Raw genomic sequence first — 17,607 nt, forward strand, 5'->3', positions numbered from 1 at the left:
GAACTTTGGTTCCAGTTACTGCTGAAGAAATAAAAGAATATGTGGGTTAGCATAGTTGGCAGTAAACAAGGCACATTATTTACAGAGACACCATTTGTTTTATAGGAAAGGAAGTGGGGGATTAATTTCTTAAAATGATTATTGCAAACTTAATCTTTCATATAAAGGCACTTATTGTGCATTTTGTCCAAAATAAGACTTTTCCAATCACCCCTGCTTAGACTGTACAATTCTTAGAGCATCTGCAGAATGTTCTGCTTATGGTTCACATGAACGTGACTGAATAACCGGGGGCACGGGCCGCCCGGAGTTGAACACTGGTCATCAGGGCTTCTGTTGGCCCAGGGCTTCTGACCAGGGTAATGCTTATCTTTTGCATTTGGTGCCTCACCACCAAATAAGGATTGCAGCCTATGGACTCCAAGAACTTTACATTGGCTTCTCCATGGAACATAGAGCAACACTGTGCTCTTTCAGAAGCTGTGGACATCTAATCAGGATGCTCACACACAGCTGCTCTTGAAAGCACAAAGGTAACTGGTGAGTCCCAGAAAGTGCTCCTGAAGGCTGGAATCACTGTTCTGCAAGAAGATGCAGTCTGAGACAGCGGGGGCTGTCTCTGAAGTAGATTCTACTGGACTTTAGAGAGAAGTTGTTCCCAAGCTGACCTATAGGTATGATTGATTGTCTTCATATTGCTTTATTTAGAAAAATTAAGCAGGAAGTGCAGGAGGTGTTATGGTCTAAAAAAAAGCTTATGTTATTGCAGCAATCTGATTGCCAAATTTATCAGAAGCTCGCCTTTCTGTATATGAACCTCTTCCTCCTGCAGCTCATTCCTCGGAGCATGTAATAATGCATGCTTCCAGACATAGATCTTCAACCCAGAAGATAATAGGAGGGCTACACACAGTGGCAACATGCTAAGAAGGCTGCATAGGTTGGGAAGACAAATCACCATTTGTACATTTAAAAGCACTTCTGCACTAGTCTGGTTTAGTTGCAGGTCTTTAAGTCTTTTACGGATACAAAAAAATTCTGCGTAATCCCCTCAGTATCACTGCTGAACTGCTAATCTGATAATTCACTTTTATCTTCCAATCTTGTCTTGAGAGGAAGAGACAACAATTCCAACCTAAACCACACAACTGAATTATGTTCTTTTTATTGGACAGCTGCTTCCAAGTGCCTGGCACCTGAGGTCTATATTTTGACAACAATACCCTCATATTGATTGCACACAGAGCAAAGAACAAAGCAGTACTGTACTGTACAGTACTCTTTCTCTGATTTTAACTAAAATTGCCTGAAAAAAAAGGAGGCAGAACACTGAGAGTCTGGATTCATTTTAGTTCTTCTTCTTTTTTTCTCCTCTCTTTCTGTCTTCTTCCTGAGAAATGGAAGAAAGTTTGAAGTACTCTGATTCTGCTTCAAAGTCTTTTCACACATCTTATTGTTAGAAATAATGGAAATAATCCTAACCTTTCTTGCATGACAGACACAAAAGGTGCTTATCTGATATGCTCATGGAAAGCACACAGACCTTAGCGTAATCTAGACTAAACACAGGGTTCTTCTGAAGTGTGCTCCAAATAAATGTAGAGAAAAAAGTTCTTCCCACTGAAATGGTGCAAATTCATTCAAGTGATTGAAATGTTGATAAACAAACCAAGAGAAAACACTTACTTATCCTAGAAGAGTACTTTCCATTTAAGTGTGAGGTAGCAGCTACCTAGACCAACTTTGGATGTGATGCATTGCAGCCTAGTTTTCTAAATTTGTATTGTCAGAATTTTCCCATGCTCAAAGAATGGTGAAAAACACTAAAAAATACGAGTCTCATAGAATAGTAAGAATGGTCTTGTGGGGAAAAAAAAAATTCTTGATGGAAAATATGTTTTAAAAATTGTACTCTTTAATGAATTTCCTTATCTATGATTAAGACTTCACTGTACCTGAATCAGACTGATAAGTAATTCCACCTTTTTCGACTTGGTGCACAAGATAATTTGTGCAGAGTCAAGCATAGAATGGGAGTTGGTTGGATGTCAAAACAGAGATAACGTAAAAAATATACTGCCAGATCCTTCTTTCATGAGTGAATTTTGAAGTTCAGGATCGTATTTTGTCAGGCTGGAGGCAATAGGAGCTAGTGCAGCTCCAAGAGTGAATTACCTAAGGGGGTCTTCCGTGTCTTTAATTCAACTGTCATGTTTCAGCATGTTTTCGTGTGCCGGGGTCCACATCCCCTGAATGTTTATCCCTGAAATCAGAGCAGCACAAAAAGCTTATCAACCTTCTTGACTCTTTACAACCAGATTAACAAGGCTGAGTCTCAGTAAGTGCTACGTATTTGTTTTACAGTTTAGTCTGAAGGGTTCTGTTAAAACTGGGGATTACTGGGTTCAGGGCATACCCTCTGCCCAGAAGAGAGGTTGATAGTTTTATCACTGTCAGCTGTAATGTTGGAGATAAATTTCCCAGATCTCTGGGAGCTACTGAACTCTTCTTTATGTTTTAATAGCAGGACGGAAAAACAGGTATTAGACTTTCCCCTTCTTGACCTCCCTTTCTCCTCTTTAGGTGAGTTGTTGCCTATGATATTCCTGTTCTGGCTTCTCATAATATGAATTGAGAAAGAAAGTGCTGATAGCACATCTCCCCCTGGAGATACCAACATTAGGGAGATAATCCAGAAGAAAAACAGTTTGCCCAGCAAACAAGGCAGACGTTTTGGAAAGAGGCAGTTCAAAGGTGTGACTTCTCTTAATGTCCAGTAGTCCTAATGGTTTTTGTTTCTCTTTATTATAGCAGTTCCATGTAATCACCCACATGCTGGCTATCCCCAATGGTATTTGCATTCTCAAGCCATGAAGATGCTCTTGATTCTTAATTTATTGCCTATGTTCAGTGCATATGGAGCCTGTAAAAGGTGCCTTTGGGGAGTTCAACTATTGGTTACCACTGCTGTTTATATACAGGTAAAGGAACATGACTGAAAGCATAATCCTATCATCTAACCTAGCATTTATGCTAGCAGTTATATTAATTCACAGTTAAGGTTCCCTCTATGTATTTGGTACCAAAAGGTTGGGGCCAAATCTCACTGATGACCATGCTATGAGAATATACAGCTGTTTAGGGTATTGCATAGCAAGAGAAGAAACAGGCTAGAGCCTTTCCCAGTTTCCCTCCTAGCAGTGTGAAGCTAACAATTCCCCTTGTTTCTATGTCTTCTGTATGACAGTTTCCAAAGCTTAGTTGAGTTTATATGTATTTGGGGGTGCTTGAACTGTTCAGGTGATTTTGCCTTCCCCATGTGAAGTTCAGCAGCACAGAAGTAAAAATTAGGTAAATGAATAGAAAGAAGGAAGAAAGGATTGATGGTGTAGATTAAATCCAAAAATAAACTGTAACTGTCATTGAGGTAAACACATTTCCAATAAAGCACATTTTTAACTGTGCTATTATTCAAATTGCTGATGAAGACAACATATTTCATATAGTAGAAGGTAGATGTTCTTACACACTTAGCTGATTCTTGCTGTAAGTAACAGAGCATAATTGCTAGTTTTCTCTGTCATATTATTAGGTGATGTGACATTTCACTGAGCATTGCTCTCATAGGTATAATTTCACCCAGCAAGTATTTTTGTACTTTCCAGACAGGCTGTAATACTATGGAGTAACTCTGTTGTAGTTTGATTTTGGCTAACCTCTGAGCAGCCAAAATGTTCTCTTCACAATGGGAAATTACACTCTCAGTCTCTGTGTCAATATAATTATATGCTGCTGAAAGGGATTTCTTGGTGTTTTGAAAAGTAGCAAAGTTTTTCAGTGTTATACTCAAGAAAAGGATAGCCTCCTTTCACATCTGTTATTGCTGCTGCAGATTAGTGTGCCTGGCCAATGTGTGGAAACAGAGCAGCTAGTATATACTTATCCCAGGAGGCAAAATTTGTCCTTCCTCCCTTTCTCAGCTTTTAAGAACACCTCAGGAAGAAGCTGTAGCTTCTACTCGTTCCTCAGCTTCCCCAAATAATTTTATCATATGGGACCAGGTTTTTGAAATGCAGCATATTCAGAAAAGCACAACTAGACAATGCTCTTAAGTTATAAAGTCATTGAAGTCATACAACAGTGGACCACTAATATAAGATCCTTATGCACTACTCACATCTTTTCAGTTGCAACACTAAGGGTCTCATTGGGATTTTGCTGTCCTGTGCATCAGTCATGCATCAGTGTTGTGCACGGCTGCTTGCCTACTCTCCCCAAGTGGGAAGGGGAGGAGCATTGGAAAGGTAAAAGTGCAAGAACTCGTGGATGGTAATTAAGAGAGTATTCTAAGTAAAGCAGAAGATATGTGCTCAAGGAAAGCAAAACCAGAAAATCATTCACTCCTTCCCATTAGCAGACAGATGTTCAGCACTTTGAGGAAAGCAGGACTCATCACATGAAACCACTTCTTGGGAAGACAAATGCTATCAACTCTGAGTGTTCCCTGCTTTTTCTTTCTTTTCTCCAGCTTTTATTGCTGGTATATTATATTTCTTTGGTCAGTTTGGGCCACCTGTCCTGCTTCTGTCCTCTCCCACCACCTTGTGCCCCCTGCTCCTTGCTTTCAGAGCAGTGTGAGGAGCTGAAAAGTTCATGGGTATACTCTGCAATAACTAATCCCTGTGTTATCACCTCAAGAATCTAAAATATGGCATCATTCAGACCTGTATTCCAGCCAACATCATGACAATCAGTCATTATGGTGTCGTATTAAGTACACAATGGGGTGTATTCATGCTCTCCAGCTTTCAATATCTGATTTGAGGTTGAACTGGATGACCCTATAAAAGACCCTTCCAATACAAATAATTCTGTTTCTGTGATTTAAGGTGATTACTTTGGGAGCTAATACCATTATTCTCCTTCACAATGTATCAATTATATATCAAGTTTCTGCTCTGCATTCATTTGTGCTCTCTGAATTCATGTTTCTAAATGGAACCAAAGTTGCACATGCATTGTAAGATGAGGTGCAGATATTTTAATTTTAATATTTTATACAAGATTTTTTAAGGGGGTGTCTTCTGTGGTCACTTTGGCAGTTGACAAAATCCATCTAGAGTATTTACCTAGAAAACGTGTTGATTCATGTGGTGACGTGAGATCCTGAGGTGAAAATGGGGTTTGACAAAGAATGAAGTGACAGATGTTGAGTAAGTGGAAGGACTGCTCATGAATAGTGCATGTATTTGAGTATATTAGGTAGATTCCTGTTGATATCAGGAGCTTGGTAATGAATGCAAACTCTTCCTGGTACCCAAGCACTTCATAATAATTCATTTAATTTTCCTTTTAAACTTTTCTGTGTATGAGAGATGATACTTTTGTTGTGAAAAAAATTACGGAAAAGATCAGATTCTGACATCTCAGCTAACTGAACTTAGTCAAAATCAGATAAAATATGATGTAAACTTGATTTGCTTGTGATATTTTACTTGTTTCACTCATTTAAGTCAACAGGAATTACATAAATTTTTTCTGGACATGTTTCAGTAAAAAAAACAAAGGAAAAATTATATATCAGACTTGCACATCTGCATGACAAATCACATCAACAGTCACATAAAACTTACTTAATTATAATATCCTTCTAAAAAAGAAAATCATTTTTGATGAGAAGTAGAAATGAGGAGAAAAATCACTTCTCTGACTTTCAGATATTTACATGATTTATCTTGTAACCTCCTAGTGTATTACTAACAACCGCAGAAGTATTAATGATTCAGTATCTATTACATGTCAGGGAAGGATAGATTATTTTTACAAGGAGGCTGAGTCACAGAATACATGACTTACTCAAAGTAACACAGCAAGTAAACTTTTGAGCTGAGAAACAACCAAACTTCTGCTTTAACTCTAGTTCTTCAGGCATCCTTTCTCTGCCTTTTCTTCCTCTTTTTTCTCACTTAGGACATTTTCCCTATTTTACCACTACTTGAGGTCAACCCCAAAGGGAGACACATCTGCTGCATCCATGTGACTGGGGGACATGGTTTAGTGGGCATGATTGGACTAGATCATCTAAGTGATCTTTTCCAGCCTTAATGATTCTATGATCGTACCCCCATGGGTATGCTCCAAGACTTGGCTTATCCTTTCCTTGCACCAGTGAAATTCTCCTGTTCGTCTGGAGGAAATTTTTTTATTGCAGAGAAGTAGGTGAGCTCTGTCCTTTGGTGATAATGCCAACCTCAATTAGAAATGCCTTGTGTGTTCTTCTTTTCTGGCTTAGAGACAGTGAATCTTTTATATTCATCCATGTACCAGGGTTCTTAATTATTTTCTTTCTTTATGCAGAAGACAGTGCAGGAAGCACAAAGGACACATCTTGGCTTGGTTGGGGAGGGATGAAGCTTCGTACTGTATGTGGTAACACCCTTGGCTGAATATCAGTACTGTCAGTTCTCTGATGCTCTTTGGGAAGCACCCAGATGTGACTGCGGAGTGGAATAGAGGCCAAAAGATGCCTGAAACCAACCCTCCTCTATGGAGGGAAGGCTACATGCAGACTATGAGGCTGAATCTGAATATGCAAGGAAATAATTGAGAGAATTTGAATTTTCTGCAATACTGGGGAGTGTGGTCACTGCTTAGAAAGGCATTCTGCCCATTGTTGTACATACTTAAGAGGCTGGGTTCCATTCAGCTTATATTCAGCTCACTATATTTATCAAGTTTTATTTTACAAACCATAGAAACTTCTCAATTAATTGTCAAGTGTTTAGATTGATTTTGGTGTGATTTCAAAGCAATGCAATCTTCTTTGCTTGAAAATAACAAATTTATGTTAGAAGTGGGAGAAATGTTGAACATTAAACATCATTTCCTTCTCGCTATGTTAGGGCTAGGAATTGTTCTTCATGATTTTTCACGTACCTCCAGAGATGAGTCTGCTTGGATAACCAGTCAGTTTTCCAAACTGTTGGGTTTTTTTTTTGTTTTTTTTTTCAAGAGCAAAATCTGGACTGGAAAGTGCAGTATCTACAAACTGGACAGACATTACACTTATCAGAGACCACTAGAATTACACATCCAGTAACTGATGCCTTATATCTAGCCCTTGTGTTTTCCATGCTGATGATATATCAGTCTGGGGGTAAAAGATTTTGGAAAGTCTCAGCAAGTCATTTTTTCCTTAGTGTATAAGATTTGTTTTTCTGTTCAACACACAGGGTAAGAAGGGAGAACCTGGATTCCCAGGAATTAATGGTCTGATTGGCCCTCAGGTAAGTGACAATTTCTTCATTTTCAAGTAATATTTAGCAAAGATGTATTTTATGGCAAAAGGTGACTTGGAACTTGCACCATGCCATGACCTTGTTCTCTTCTCATCTGTACAGTCTTTGAAGCTGGCTTTTCTCCTTTAAGATCCAAACTGATTTGTCCTGATGTGAGTGAGAGAGAAAAGTCTGGTGTCAATTTAGCTTCCAGAGTTTTTCAGCATCTTTGTGTGGAGACATAAGGATCTGTTTTGCATGTGACTTTCCCATTGCTTTTGCACAGAGCAGTGTAATTCCAGAGGGCAAGCAAGATTTGTGTTTTGTGATATTTAGGACAGTGCCTGAGCTATTGGCAGTGTGAACTGGTAACTACAGATATGCCTCCTGTACTGCAGTCTTAAGGGAAGAAACAGTTTTAAAGGTGTTTGCTGTTCAGAAAGCACACTTATTTGTGCACAACTTCCTTTTCATTGCTTTGAAAGTCATATTTCTGCTTCTTAGAGGAGGTCAGGCAGTGGCTTACTAGGAAAGGCAGACACAGCAGTTTAAAACCATTGCTTATTCTCCTGATGAGTAAGGTTGTGAGCGATGTCTGAAGTTCATGACCCATTAGCTCTCTTTTGGCATGGTAATGCTCCAAGTTGCAGCATTTGTAGTTTCACAAGCACAAAATAGTGCTATGCACTGTGTACGTAACGTCAAAGTGGATTTGACTCCAGTTTGGAAAAGCTTGTGCTATTATGTACTGTAATAGCACTGACACTTGCCTCTGGCTTGTGTTCTTGCTAACTTTGTAGCCAAATTCAGTTGACCCAACTCACAGTGTAGGGTCATTCCCCGTAATAAGAGAAATATCTTTGGGGATGTCCTCAAGCAGGGAAGATGCACTAACCACTCAGGTGAAAACTGAGTATCTCATTCCTTCCTTTTTCAATAATAAGCTAACGAACTAGGGATTTTGTTACAATAATCAGTTAAGTTTGGAGCAAAAATAAAAAACCTTCTCTGCTGCTACAGCTGTTGGTAGGATATTGCAATAAATGGCACTCTAGTCGATAGCAGGTACTAATTTATTTCCTCTGCCAAGCTATGCCCTTGTAACCATGAATGTAATCTAGACACGAATTCTGTAGCAGACATTTTGTAATGAGCCATGTTTGCTGAGGCTACCAGCAATACAATCTGGGGCTTTCTGATCCTGTGAGGGTGAGGATCCTTGTATCCAGCTGGGAACCTTGCCCTGCCACACCGCATGATAATGGTCTACATACTTTTAAGACTTCTTCCTTTGGTACTGCATTTGGTTTGCAAGTATTTCAGCAGCAGCCTCCAAGAAGAATGAAGACAGTATTTCCAACGGATTCATTTCTTATTTTTATTTCCCCTGCAGGATAACATTAAAAGATCCCCTGAAGCCATCTGAACTGTGTGTGTAGCAAATGGGAGAAGATTTTCCTTACTTTTGGGGAAGATTTGTCTCCCTTCATTAATTCTGATATACCTGACTATCCGCTTAAACAACATCTTGCACAGCTCAAGTTCTCTGTAACTTTACAAAGTTTATATATGCATGTGTTAGCAACTTCAGAAACTTGTATGGAAGAATTGCTGACACAACATTAAGCAGTTTTCCTTTCAGCATAGGCTAAATAAAGTTTTCAAATTTGAAGTTAATTAAAACTGCATAGAGTGCTAGCCCCATCAAGGGATACGTAAACTGACTCTTCCTCCCAGCTAACTGTAAAAATGGAAGAATTTTCTCCTTTTCCTGAAGTGGAACATTGTCCTGAATGTATTACTGCAGTCTTCCATATTTTTGTTTGGAGAAAGTGCTTACGTTTAACTTGTGACAAAACTACTTTTCAGCTTACCAGCATTTTTTGTGACATGAAGTTTGTAAGCACTTTATCAGCATTTCTCTCTTTCTTTTATTTTATCTTAATATCATACTATGTTCCAAGAATAACCAGGTTTCCTTAGATTGCAGTTACACATATATTCTTAAAAATGATTTATGGATGTCTTGTGTCACCTCTTCCTATGCTGTCTCCATGGTGTTGAGGGCCACCAAACTTGATTTACCCATACATAAACTTGGTTAAGACACTATAATAACCTCATTTTCTTCTGCTATTTTAAATTCAAATATAATTTTGTTTTTGTTTTTGTTTTTGTTTTTGTTTTGACCATTCTGCTCCCACTGAAAGCTCAATTGGCAGAAGAATGGAATGGAGATAGGAGCTTTAGAAGCCATGTTACTGAAAAGCACAGAAAAGAGCCACAAAAAGATGCCAGTTAATCCTGAATCCTATTCTAAATATCCATTGAAGTCTCAGGGAAGGGTGGGCCAGCCACTTCATTACTGTGAGACAGATGCTGATTTCTCAGCATCTTCAGAGTCAGCATTTTCTACTGACATGTGGTAGAAAATCCTTCCTCCTATACAGGGGTCTAGTGAAGCATAGTGATAGAATCATCATCGTACAACCACCAAGGTTGGAAAAAACCTCTAAGGTCATCCAGTCCAACTGTCTACCTATCACCAAGATTTCCCACTAAACCACATCCCTCAGTACAACAACTAAACATTTTTTGAACACCTCCAGGGACGGTGACTCTACCACCTCCATTGTTGTCCTGTTCCAGTGCCTAAACACTCCTTTGGAGAAGTTTTTCCTAATGTCTGCAGTTACTGCTGGGTTTTGTTAGGATAAATGATTCCCATCATTCCAGTCCCAGCAAGAAGCCATAGAAGGCACAGACAGCACTGCAGGGCAGCCAGCCTTAGCCTTGCATCAGGGCCAGCAGATACAGTGACAACCCACTGCAGAAGTGATGCCAGTCTGACTCTTAAGGACTGGGTGTCTTTATATTGCAGAGTAAGTAGCAAATCCTGAAGCAGCAGTTAGAAAGCAACCTCTTAGCTAGTCTGGGTATGTGCTGTGACAATTGCGTAGCCTTAGTTTTGCCTTTTTCCTTCCTTACATGCTCTACTCAAACTAAATTTTAAGATTTTTATGATTTTTTTTCCTTGTAGATCTGCTGTGGTGGTGGGCCTGTCCATGATTTTGTTTGTTCCATATTGCCCATATTAGCACCCCCAGAAATGAACATTTATTTTCTGCTAACCTTCAGAAACAGTGCATCTTGCAGCATCATTAAGCCTTGAAGTAGACACTTTGGGTCTTATTTTCCTCTCTATATATGAATGATTTTCCTGCAGCAAGGGCACAAACATCTGAGCACATCACATAATTGTGTTGTTATTATTTATTTGCACTATTTTTGTTTGTAGGAAACTTAATCATGGGTCAAACTTCTGTTACGGTAGGCTGTTCAAATGCAGACTGAAAAATGAACACTTCTGTAAAGTACTTTGAATTGAAATAGATAGAAGAGTACTACGCATGTACAACACTGAGGCTATGTTTTTCTGTGTGGCCACCTGAGATCTTGATGTACCTCATTTATCCCATTGTCTGTTGAGAGGAAGATTTCAGAGCAGAGGCTGAAGGCAGCTGCTTTTCTAGGCATGATGGGTGTCCTGTGGAGACAGAAGATTTAGGCACTATGTGCTATATATAGGTGTGCCATGAGGGCTGCATTTGCTGGCTCAGTAAAGAAGGGGGTTGATACCTCAGTACTCACTGAGGGCTTAGACACTGAATTACTATGGCAGGGCTTCACTGAATTGTAAAATCATAGAATCATGGTTGGAAAAGACCTTTAAGATCATCTAGTCCAACTGCTCACTTACCCCCAGAATTGCTCTCTAAACTGTGTCCCTAAGCAACAAATCTACACATTTCTTGACAGGAAGTAATTGATGGTGGAGGTGCATACACCCAGTCTCCTATTACAATTGACTAAGATTCAGTTGTATTAATAGACTGTTGGCAGAGTCATTCAACTTTTCTAAATCAGGTTCCACTAGGCCTCCATGAGCCGAGCAGGTGCATGCTGTCCACTAGTGGGAAAACAAAATGACTTAAAACTATTGGAAATTTAAGTAAAAATTATATACCTCACAATTGCAACATATCTGGGCCATAACTGAGGTTTGCTTTATGATAGATAACCTGGTGATAGACTTAAGACCTGTGAGGGAAACCAGCACAAGTTTTTTTTTTCTCATGGAGAGTGGAGATGCACTGGAACAGGTTGCCCAAGGAGGCTGTGGATGCCCCATCCCTGGAGGCATTCAAGGCCAGGCTGGATGTGGCTCTGGGCGGCCTGGTCTGGTGGTTGGCAACGCTGCACATAGCAGGGAGATTGAAGCCAGATGATCATTGTGTTCCTTTTCAACCCAGGTCATTCTATGATTCTATGATTTTTTGGTTGTGGCTGGCAGTGAATTAATTAGTATAGGCTCATCTGTAGGGTGTGAGCTCAGCCAGCTTTTCTTAAGTAAATCAGAGGAAATAAATTATATCCTTTGAAATGCATGGTGCTCCAAATGTCTCTTTTTATAATGCAAGCTAATACTGTGAAACATAAGAAAAAAATACTGGCCCCAGCTGCAAAGCTTAGATTGAATTCAGACTTTGTCAGTGCTGCTCGAAATTGTAGAAGATACTGCTCAGAGCTATCTTTAACAAGATATGTGCCTTTTACAAAACAAAGAGAGAAAATAGACTTTGCCGATGCAGGCCACTAATAGTTCTGAAACAAAAGACCACAAGGGAATTTTTTTTATTGTTTTCTCATTTGCCACCCTGTCACAGTGAAAGAACTGAAAGTAAACAAATATGGCAATAAATCTTAATCTGTAGACGAAAGACATGATGTCCATATCTTACAATAAATGGTGCAATTAAATAAATACTGTCTTGCTCTGAAAGCAGGAATTCTCCAACAGAGACTGCTGTGTACAGAGCCAACTTTATTCAGTACTCTTATAGTGCTAGAAAGACAATTCACAGAATTGCGCAGTGTTCAGTGCACTTTATTTTTTAAAATAATGCTAATATTCCACATATCATGTCACCTGGTGACACAACTGAAGACCTCATTCATTTATAAATTATGATACTAGCACTGAAGTTTTCTATATATCATGCATATAAGCAGATCTGTTGGCTCCTCAGGCTTACTGGTTTTCAGCATTATCAGCAACACTGGTTTCCTATATCCTCTCATCTTTGTCTTGGTTTGTAAGGAAGGAGAGCAATATGGTGCTCTGTTGCAGTACTTCTGAAGATAACTCACAGGAGCTGTGCTGGTATACATAGGTAGTGCCAGGAGTGATAAATGAAGAACAGATTTGAGGATCTGATTGCGGAGACTACTTAGGTTTAGTAGAGGAAAAATGGAGAGTTCAGGTAGCAGGGGACATAGTGAGTCACGTGGACTGTTCCTCAAAGCTAGCAGCTGTGGCAGGAGACAAGATGCTTCTAGATGTCCTGGAGGTTTTTCTCATTCATAAAGCTGGCATGCTGCCTATAAAACCCAGACCACAGTCTGTTTTTTCATGGATTTAAGGCTTATCTAAGCCTTTTTCACAATGCAAGAGGATCCAGGCACTGGCATGAAATAGTATACAGAAAATATGTCTCTACAAGCTTTTCCTCCAGAGACAGATATCTGGAAAAGCCATCAGACTCCTGTTTCCATCCTGTAATGACATTTGTTCACCTTTTAAAACATAGCCATCCCTTTTCTTATGGAAAACAGATTTGAGCCACACAACCTACTGATGTATTCACACGAAAAGGTTTTTGTTCATTTACAGAAGTTCCTTTGGGAGTACAGAGCCCACATCCTAACAGTCCTGCCTTTCCCAGCCTGTCTTTCTGCATGGTACATGCTGGAAGAAGAGAGTATCTTCTAGTAGTTCCTGGAGGACTGACACAGCTGCTCCTTCTGTACTGTGTCAGATTTCTTTCCTGAGAACTGTGTTGCTTTCTCTTAGGAATGAAGCTGGACGAAATATAATCCTAAATGTCTGTTAGGTGTCCTTCCCTGAACACATACCTCTACACACTTTCCCATGGATATCTGGATTTTAAAGAAGTTTGAAATATTTATTTGAAAATAGCTTCACTTAAGCATGTTGACAAAAGATCTGTGCTTTGTCTTCCAAACTGAGTTTGTGCAGTCCTGTTTTAGAGATCAAAGGTTTTATGTACCAGGTTTTGTTCCAGTGTGTAGGATGCACACACATCAGAGCTCTTACAAGCCACAAACAAAGCCCTCTATGACTTCTTTTCTTCTGAGTTGGAGTTTTAGAAGGACAACTCTGGAGATTGGATCAGTGTAATTCATCAAACGATCAGTGAAAAATGTGACAGAATCAGGTGCTTTTATCTGGATTCAGTGTCAAAAAGGAAGACTACAGATGGTGTGAGATTTGGGGGTTAAACATTACAGACTATCCTACTGCTGTTTGGTTGTGTTGTTTGTTTTTTTGCTGTTATTTTTTTTTATTTATAACAAATAAATACTGTCAGTTAGTTTGAACCTCTCAAATACTTGGGAGAGTAGTTCTTGCTCTGAAGTATACTCAGAAATCAGAAGGAGGACAGAAAGGGTTTTGCATACAAATCTTGCTCTGAACAAGTGTGGCAAAAAGGAGAGCTTTGAAAAGGATGATTATGTGATAGAATGTATTCCTGCAGCTTTTTCATGACCGTGATTTTTCATTTCCTCGTGTCCTAGTCACTTGGTGTAGAAGGTTACGCTGGTTGATAGATACTTGTGCAAGATTTCTCTTTTGGAGTAGATTTACCCTGTCTAGGCTGGTTATCCTACCTGGGGGATGCTTAGGCTGAAACTGGGTCCTAGCTGAAGTTTACTGTGGGATGACAGTGGCTGGTTAATTTCTGGTTAGATTCCACTGTTGCACGAATGAGAAAGCTGTTAATTCATAAAGCTCACAAAGAAGTCGAAAGAATCACTATTAAATATTTTGCACTTTATCTTTCCTTTACTTACATATAGTCCACTTTCCTGCTGAATCAGTTTCTTGTTGTTTATCTAAAGCTGTCTTTGAATTCTTTCCTAGTGCTGCACCCACTCTTCATTGCAACCCTTTCTTGGTTCCCATACCAACTATATCTACCACCCTTGTAGGGTTAGAGTGAGGCCAAGCGGGCCCTAACATCTGAGGCCACTCCATCCAGCTGCCCTCTGACTGTATGCACAGTGTGACATTTTTTCTTGTACTGGATGGTGATTCTTGTTTTGAATGGTGAAGCCTCTTCTAAATGATGAATGGGGTCATCCAGTTGCCTCTGACAGGATTGGAATGGCATCTGAAACCTCATCCTCTAAACCAGAAACTAAGTTCCCCGGAAGTTATGTCAGCAGTGTCAGTAGATACCAAGGCATATCTTCCTGCAGATGTTTGAACTGTGCTTGCACTTGAGATGCTCTACAAATACTAACATTATTTGTGGAATGATTCTATGTCTGTTCTGGACTGGGTTGCAATGGAAACAGATTATGGGTGATATATAAGCCAAGTGCATCTGCTAGTTCACTTTTTAGTTGTTTTGCACCATCTATTGGTGAGATGGTACTACTTGTTCTGGCTGATTTTTACAAGCGTATTTTAAAATGACAGCTTATCCACGATCTCCTCTATCAAATTTTGACACCAAAATTTTCTTGTTCATTCTTGTTTACGCCACTTTATTCTCCAGCTACATTTTTTCTTAAATGTTAAATGTTAATATTGGTCCATAACTGATAATCACAGAAAGATGTAATTTTTGTTATTGGATTGTAACACAGCTCTAGCAAAGAAGAAGCTGACTGACCATTTTCTATCTTGTACTGATTGCTCACTTTCAATTTTTTGCATAGGTTGGTGTATGTAATAGAATCACAGAATGGCTTAGGTTAAAAGGGACCTTAAAAATAGTCCAGTTCCAACTCACTTGCCTTGGACAGGGTTGCCTACCACCATTTCAGGCTGCCCAGGACCCCATCCAACCTGGCCTTGAACACCTCCAGGGATGGGGCATCATCCACAGCTTCTCTGGGTAGCCTGTGCCAGGGCCTCACTGCCCTCTGAGTGAAAAATGTCCTCCTGATATGTTTTTCTTTGGTTGGTTTTGGATTTATTGTTCTTTTTGTTTGTTTGTTTGTTTGTTTGTTTGTTTCTGTGTTTTTGGAGTGCAAACATCAGAACTCCTTCTATTCTGGAAACTGAAAATAACTTAAACCATGGTATTAGAAAGTCTGAAGGAGACAGATGAGGTTAAAGTTTCAATTCTGTTGTGTATCCATTTCTCTTTCATCCTTATGCTATATGTTTAGGTCCTGATTCAAAAAAACACATGAACAAATGATTCATTTTAAGTAAAGGAGAAAATCTTTCTTGTCAGCAAAGCTGAAGGTAACAAATACCTCTATATCTCAAGCAGCGATGTATCAAGTATGGAAAAAAATCTCTTCAGCCAGGAACTCACTTTTAACAATTTACCAAAGCATAGAAATAAATCCCTCTGAAAACTGGATATCTATTCAGATGATATTTTCCCAAGAGAAATAGTTGTTGCAAGGGCATGAGTAAGACTTGTAGAGTATTTGAAGCTGAATGTATACATTGAAGTATGAGCTTGTGAGGACATTTCACTCTCAACAGAGTTAAGACAGAGCACTAAAATGGTGGGGTATTTCTTTTAAAATACCTGATTTACTATATCCTCTGTACCATTAATTAAGATTAAAGTAGGCTGGATGCTCTGTCTTGAATGGCTTCCATCTCTTGCAGTGTAGCCCAGGATGGAGCTCAACTTGTAGCAACAGTAACTACTGGTTTAAGCAGGAGATCCTGTTCTGCTCTTGAGCACGGTTCCCTGGGAGCTCAGTTTGGCATCTTGCAGGTTTAGGAGGAGAGAAGTTAATAAAATGAAGCTGACGCTGTTTGGAACAGAGCCCCAGATGCGCACAGGAATGGCCTGAGGCTTTCTACCACTATCATGGTTATTAATGAACTGTTTTTTGCTTCTCTTACAGGGACCTCCAGGGCCCCCAGGCATTGCTGGACCCCCTGGACCACCTGGAGCACCAGTAAGGAAATAGGCTTGGTTTTGTTGTTGTTTAGTTTACATCAAAGAGATAAAATAAAATAAAAATAAATAAATAAATACATAAACACTTCAGGAGAATGTTAGATTTAGACTTTGAATTTCAGTGGGAACTGAGTCAGTGCCTCTGGCAATGTATGCTTTCTGTTGTATTTTCACCATGAAAAGCCCCATCTGGCCCTGCAGGACAACTGCACCGGGTACTGGAACCATGTTAGCTCTACCAGCAAATGAGTCAATATCTGCAGGATGCCTCATGGCAGAGACCTGACTACTCTGGGAGGGACAATTGTATTTGAATTGAAAGCAGCCTGTAAAGGGCAGAAATATTAATGCTTTTTTGTATCTGCTGGATTCTTTTTTCAGGGACTGCCAGGAGAAATTGGTGTTGCTGGTAAAAGTGGACTGCCAGGACCAGCTGTAAGTTTTGAGAGACAGCTTGCATTGCCTCCCTTCTCTCTGTGACCGTACATGTTTTACTCCTAAACTCTTTACTTCTTTTCCTGCAGCTTGTCTGCACACGTAGCTTTAGTACTGGCTCCAATACTGTTTCCTTTAGTACAGGCATTAGACTGATGCCTTTTGGCATACCAGAAGTAGCCGTACTATTCCTGCACACTGGGACTATGATGATTTATACAGTACCTTTCAAAACTTGGTTTGCATTTGGTAAAATATGACTCATCCAAACTGAAATTTCTTAAATCAGGCCTTAAAATTACAATTATAATACTTATAATTGTAATTATAGGAGAGCATTGCAATTTCTATTGGCTCTTAAGTCAGGAAAGGTGCATTATGAAATATTTAGTATTGAGAAGTGCCACTTTATGCCTGCAGTGTTTAGAGACTAACTGATGCCTGAAAAGAGGACAAAACTTTTTCTCACCATTTAAATGTATTGCAAGAAGTCATTTTAATTCTTATTTTGCTGAATCTTTCTGTCTCTCTATGCTGTGTAATGCCAGCCTGTATATGCATATGTATATGTATATATATATATATATATATATATATATAAGAAATTACTGATATTTAAAAAGTGAAAGATGTTTTTGAAAAGCTACAGCTACAGGTAATAGAGATTTACAGAGAACGCTATTTCTGAAGTTAAGACTCCACTCTTCATAAAAAACTTCTACTTTGTTGTTTGTCTGTAACAACACTGACATCATGTGGTCAGTCACTAAAACTGTCATACTGAATACAGCCAAGCAGATACATGCATTGCCAGAAACTGTGGGTAATTAGAGTTTCAGTAGTGAAAAAAGCAGAAGGTACATGAGGTGTTT

The 17,607-nt window shown here is 39.3% G+C and overlaps 1 protein-coding gene across 1 annotated transcript in view; it reads left to right on the forward strand.

Moving 5' to 3' along the window:
- COL22A1 (collagen type XXII alpha 1 chain) overlaps positions 1-17,607 on the forward strand; it is a 211,400-nt gene that overhangs the window by 128,183 nt on the left and 65,610 nt on the right. Inside the window, exons 23-25 of the mRNA XM_042808661.1 lie at positions 7,233-7,286; positions 16,245-16,298; positions 16,682-16,735. Coding sequence (XP_042664595.1) covers positions 7,233-7,286; positions 16,245-16,298; positions 16,682-16,735 — 162 coding nt within the window. The remainder of the gene's footprint in view (positions 1-7,232; positions 7,287-16,244; positions 16,299-16,681; positions 16,736-17,607) is intronic.

The sequence above is a fragment of the Centrocercus urophasianus genome, unplaced genomic scaffold (genome assembly GCF_019232065.1).
Source record: "Centrocercus urophasianus isolate 14NV4802_14NV808 unplaced genomic scaffold, USGS_Curo_1.0 seq_11, whole genome shotgun sequence".
Taxonomy (NCBI): Eukaryota; Metazoa; Chordata; class Aves; order Galliformes; family Phasianidae; genus Centrocercus; species Centrocercus urophasianus.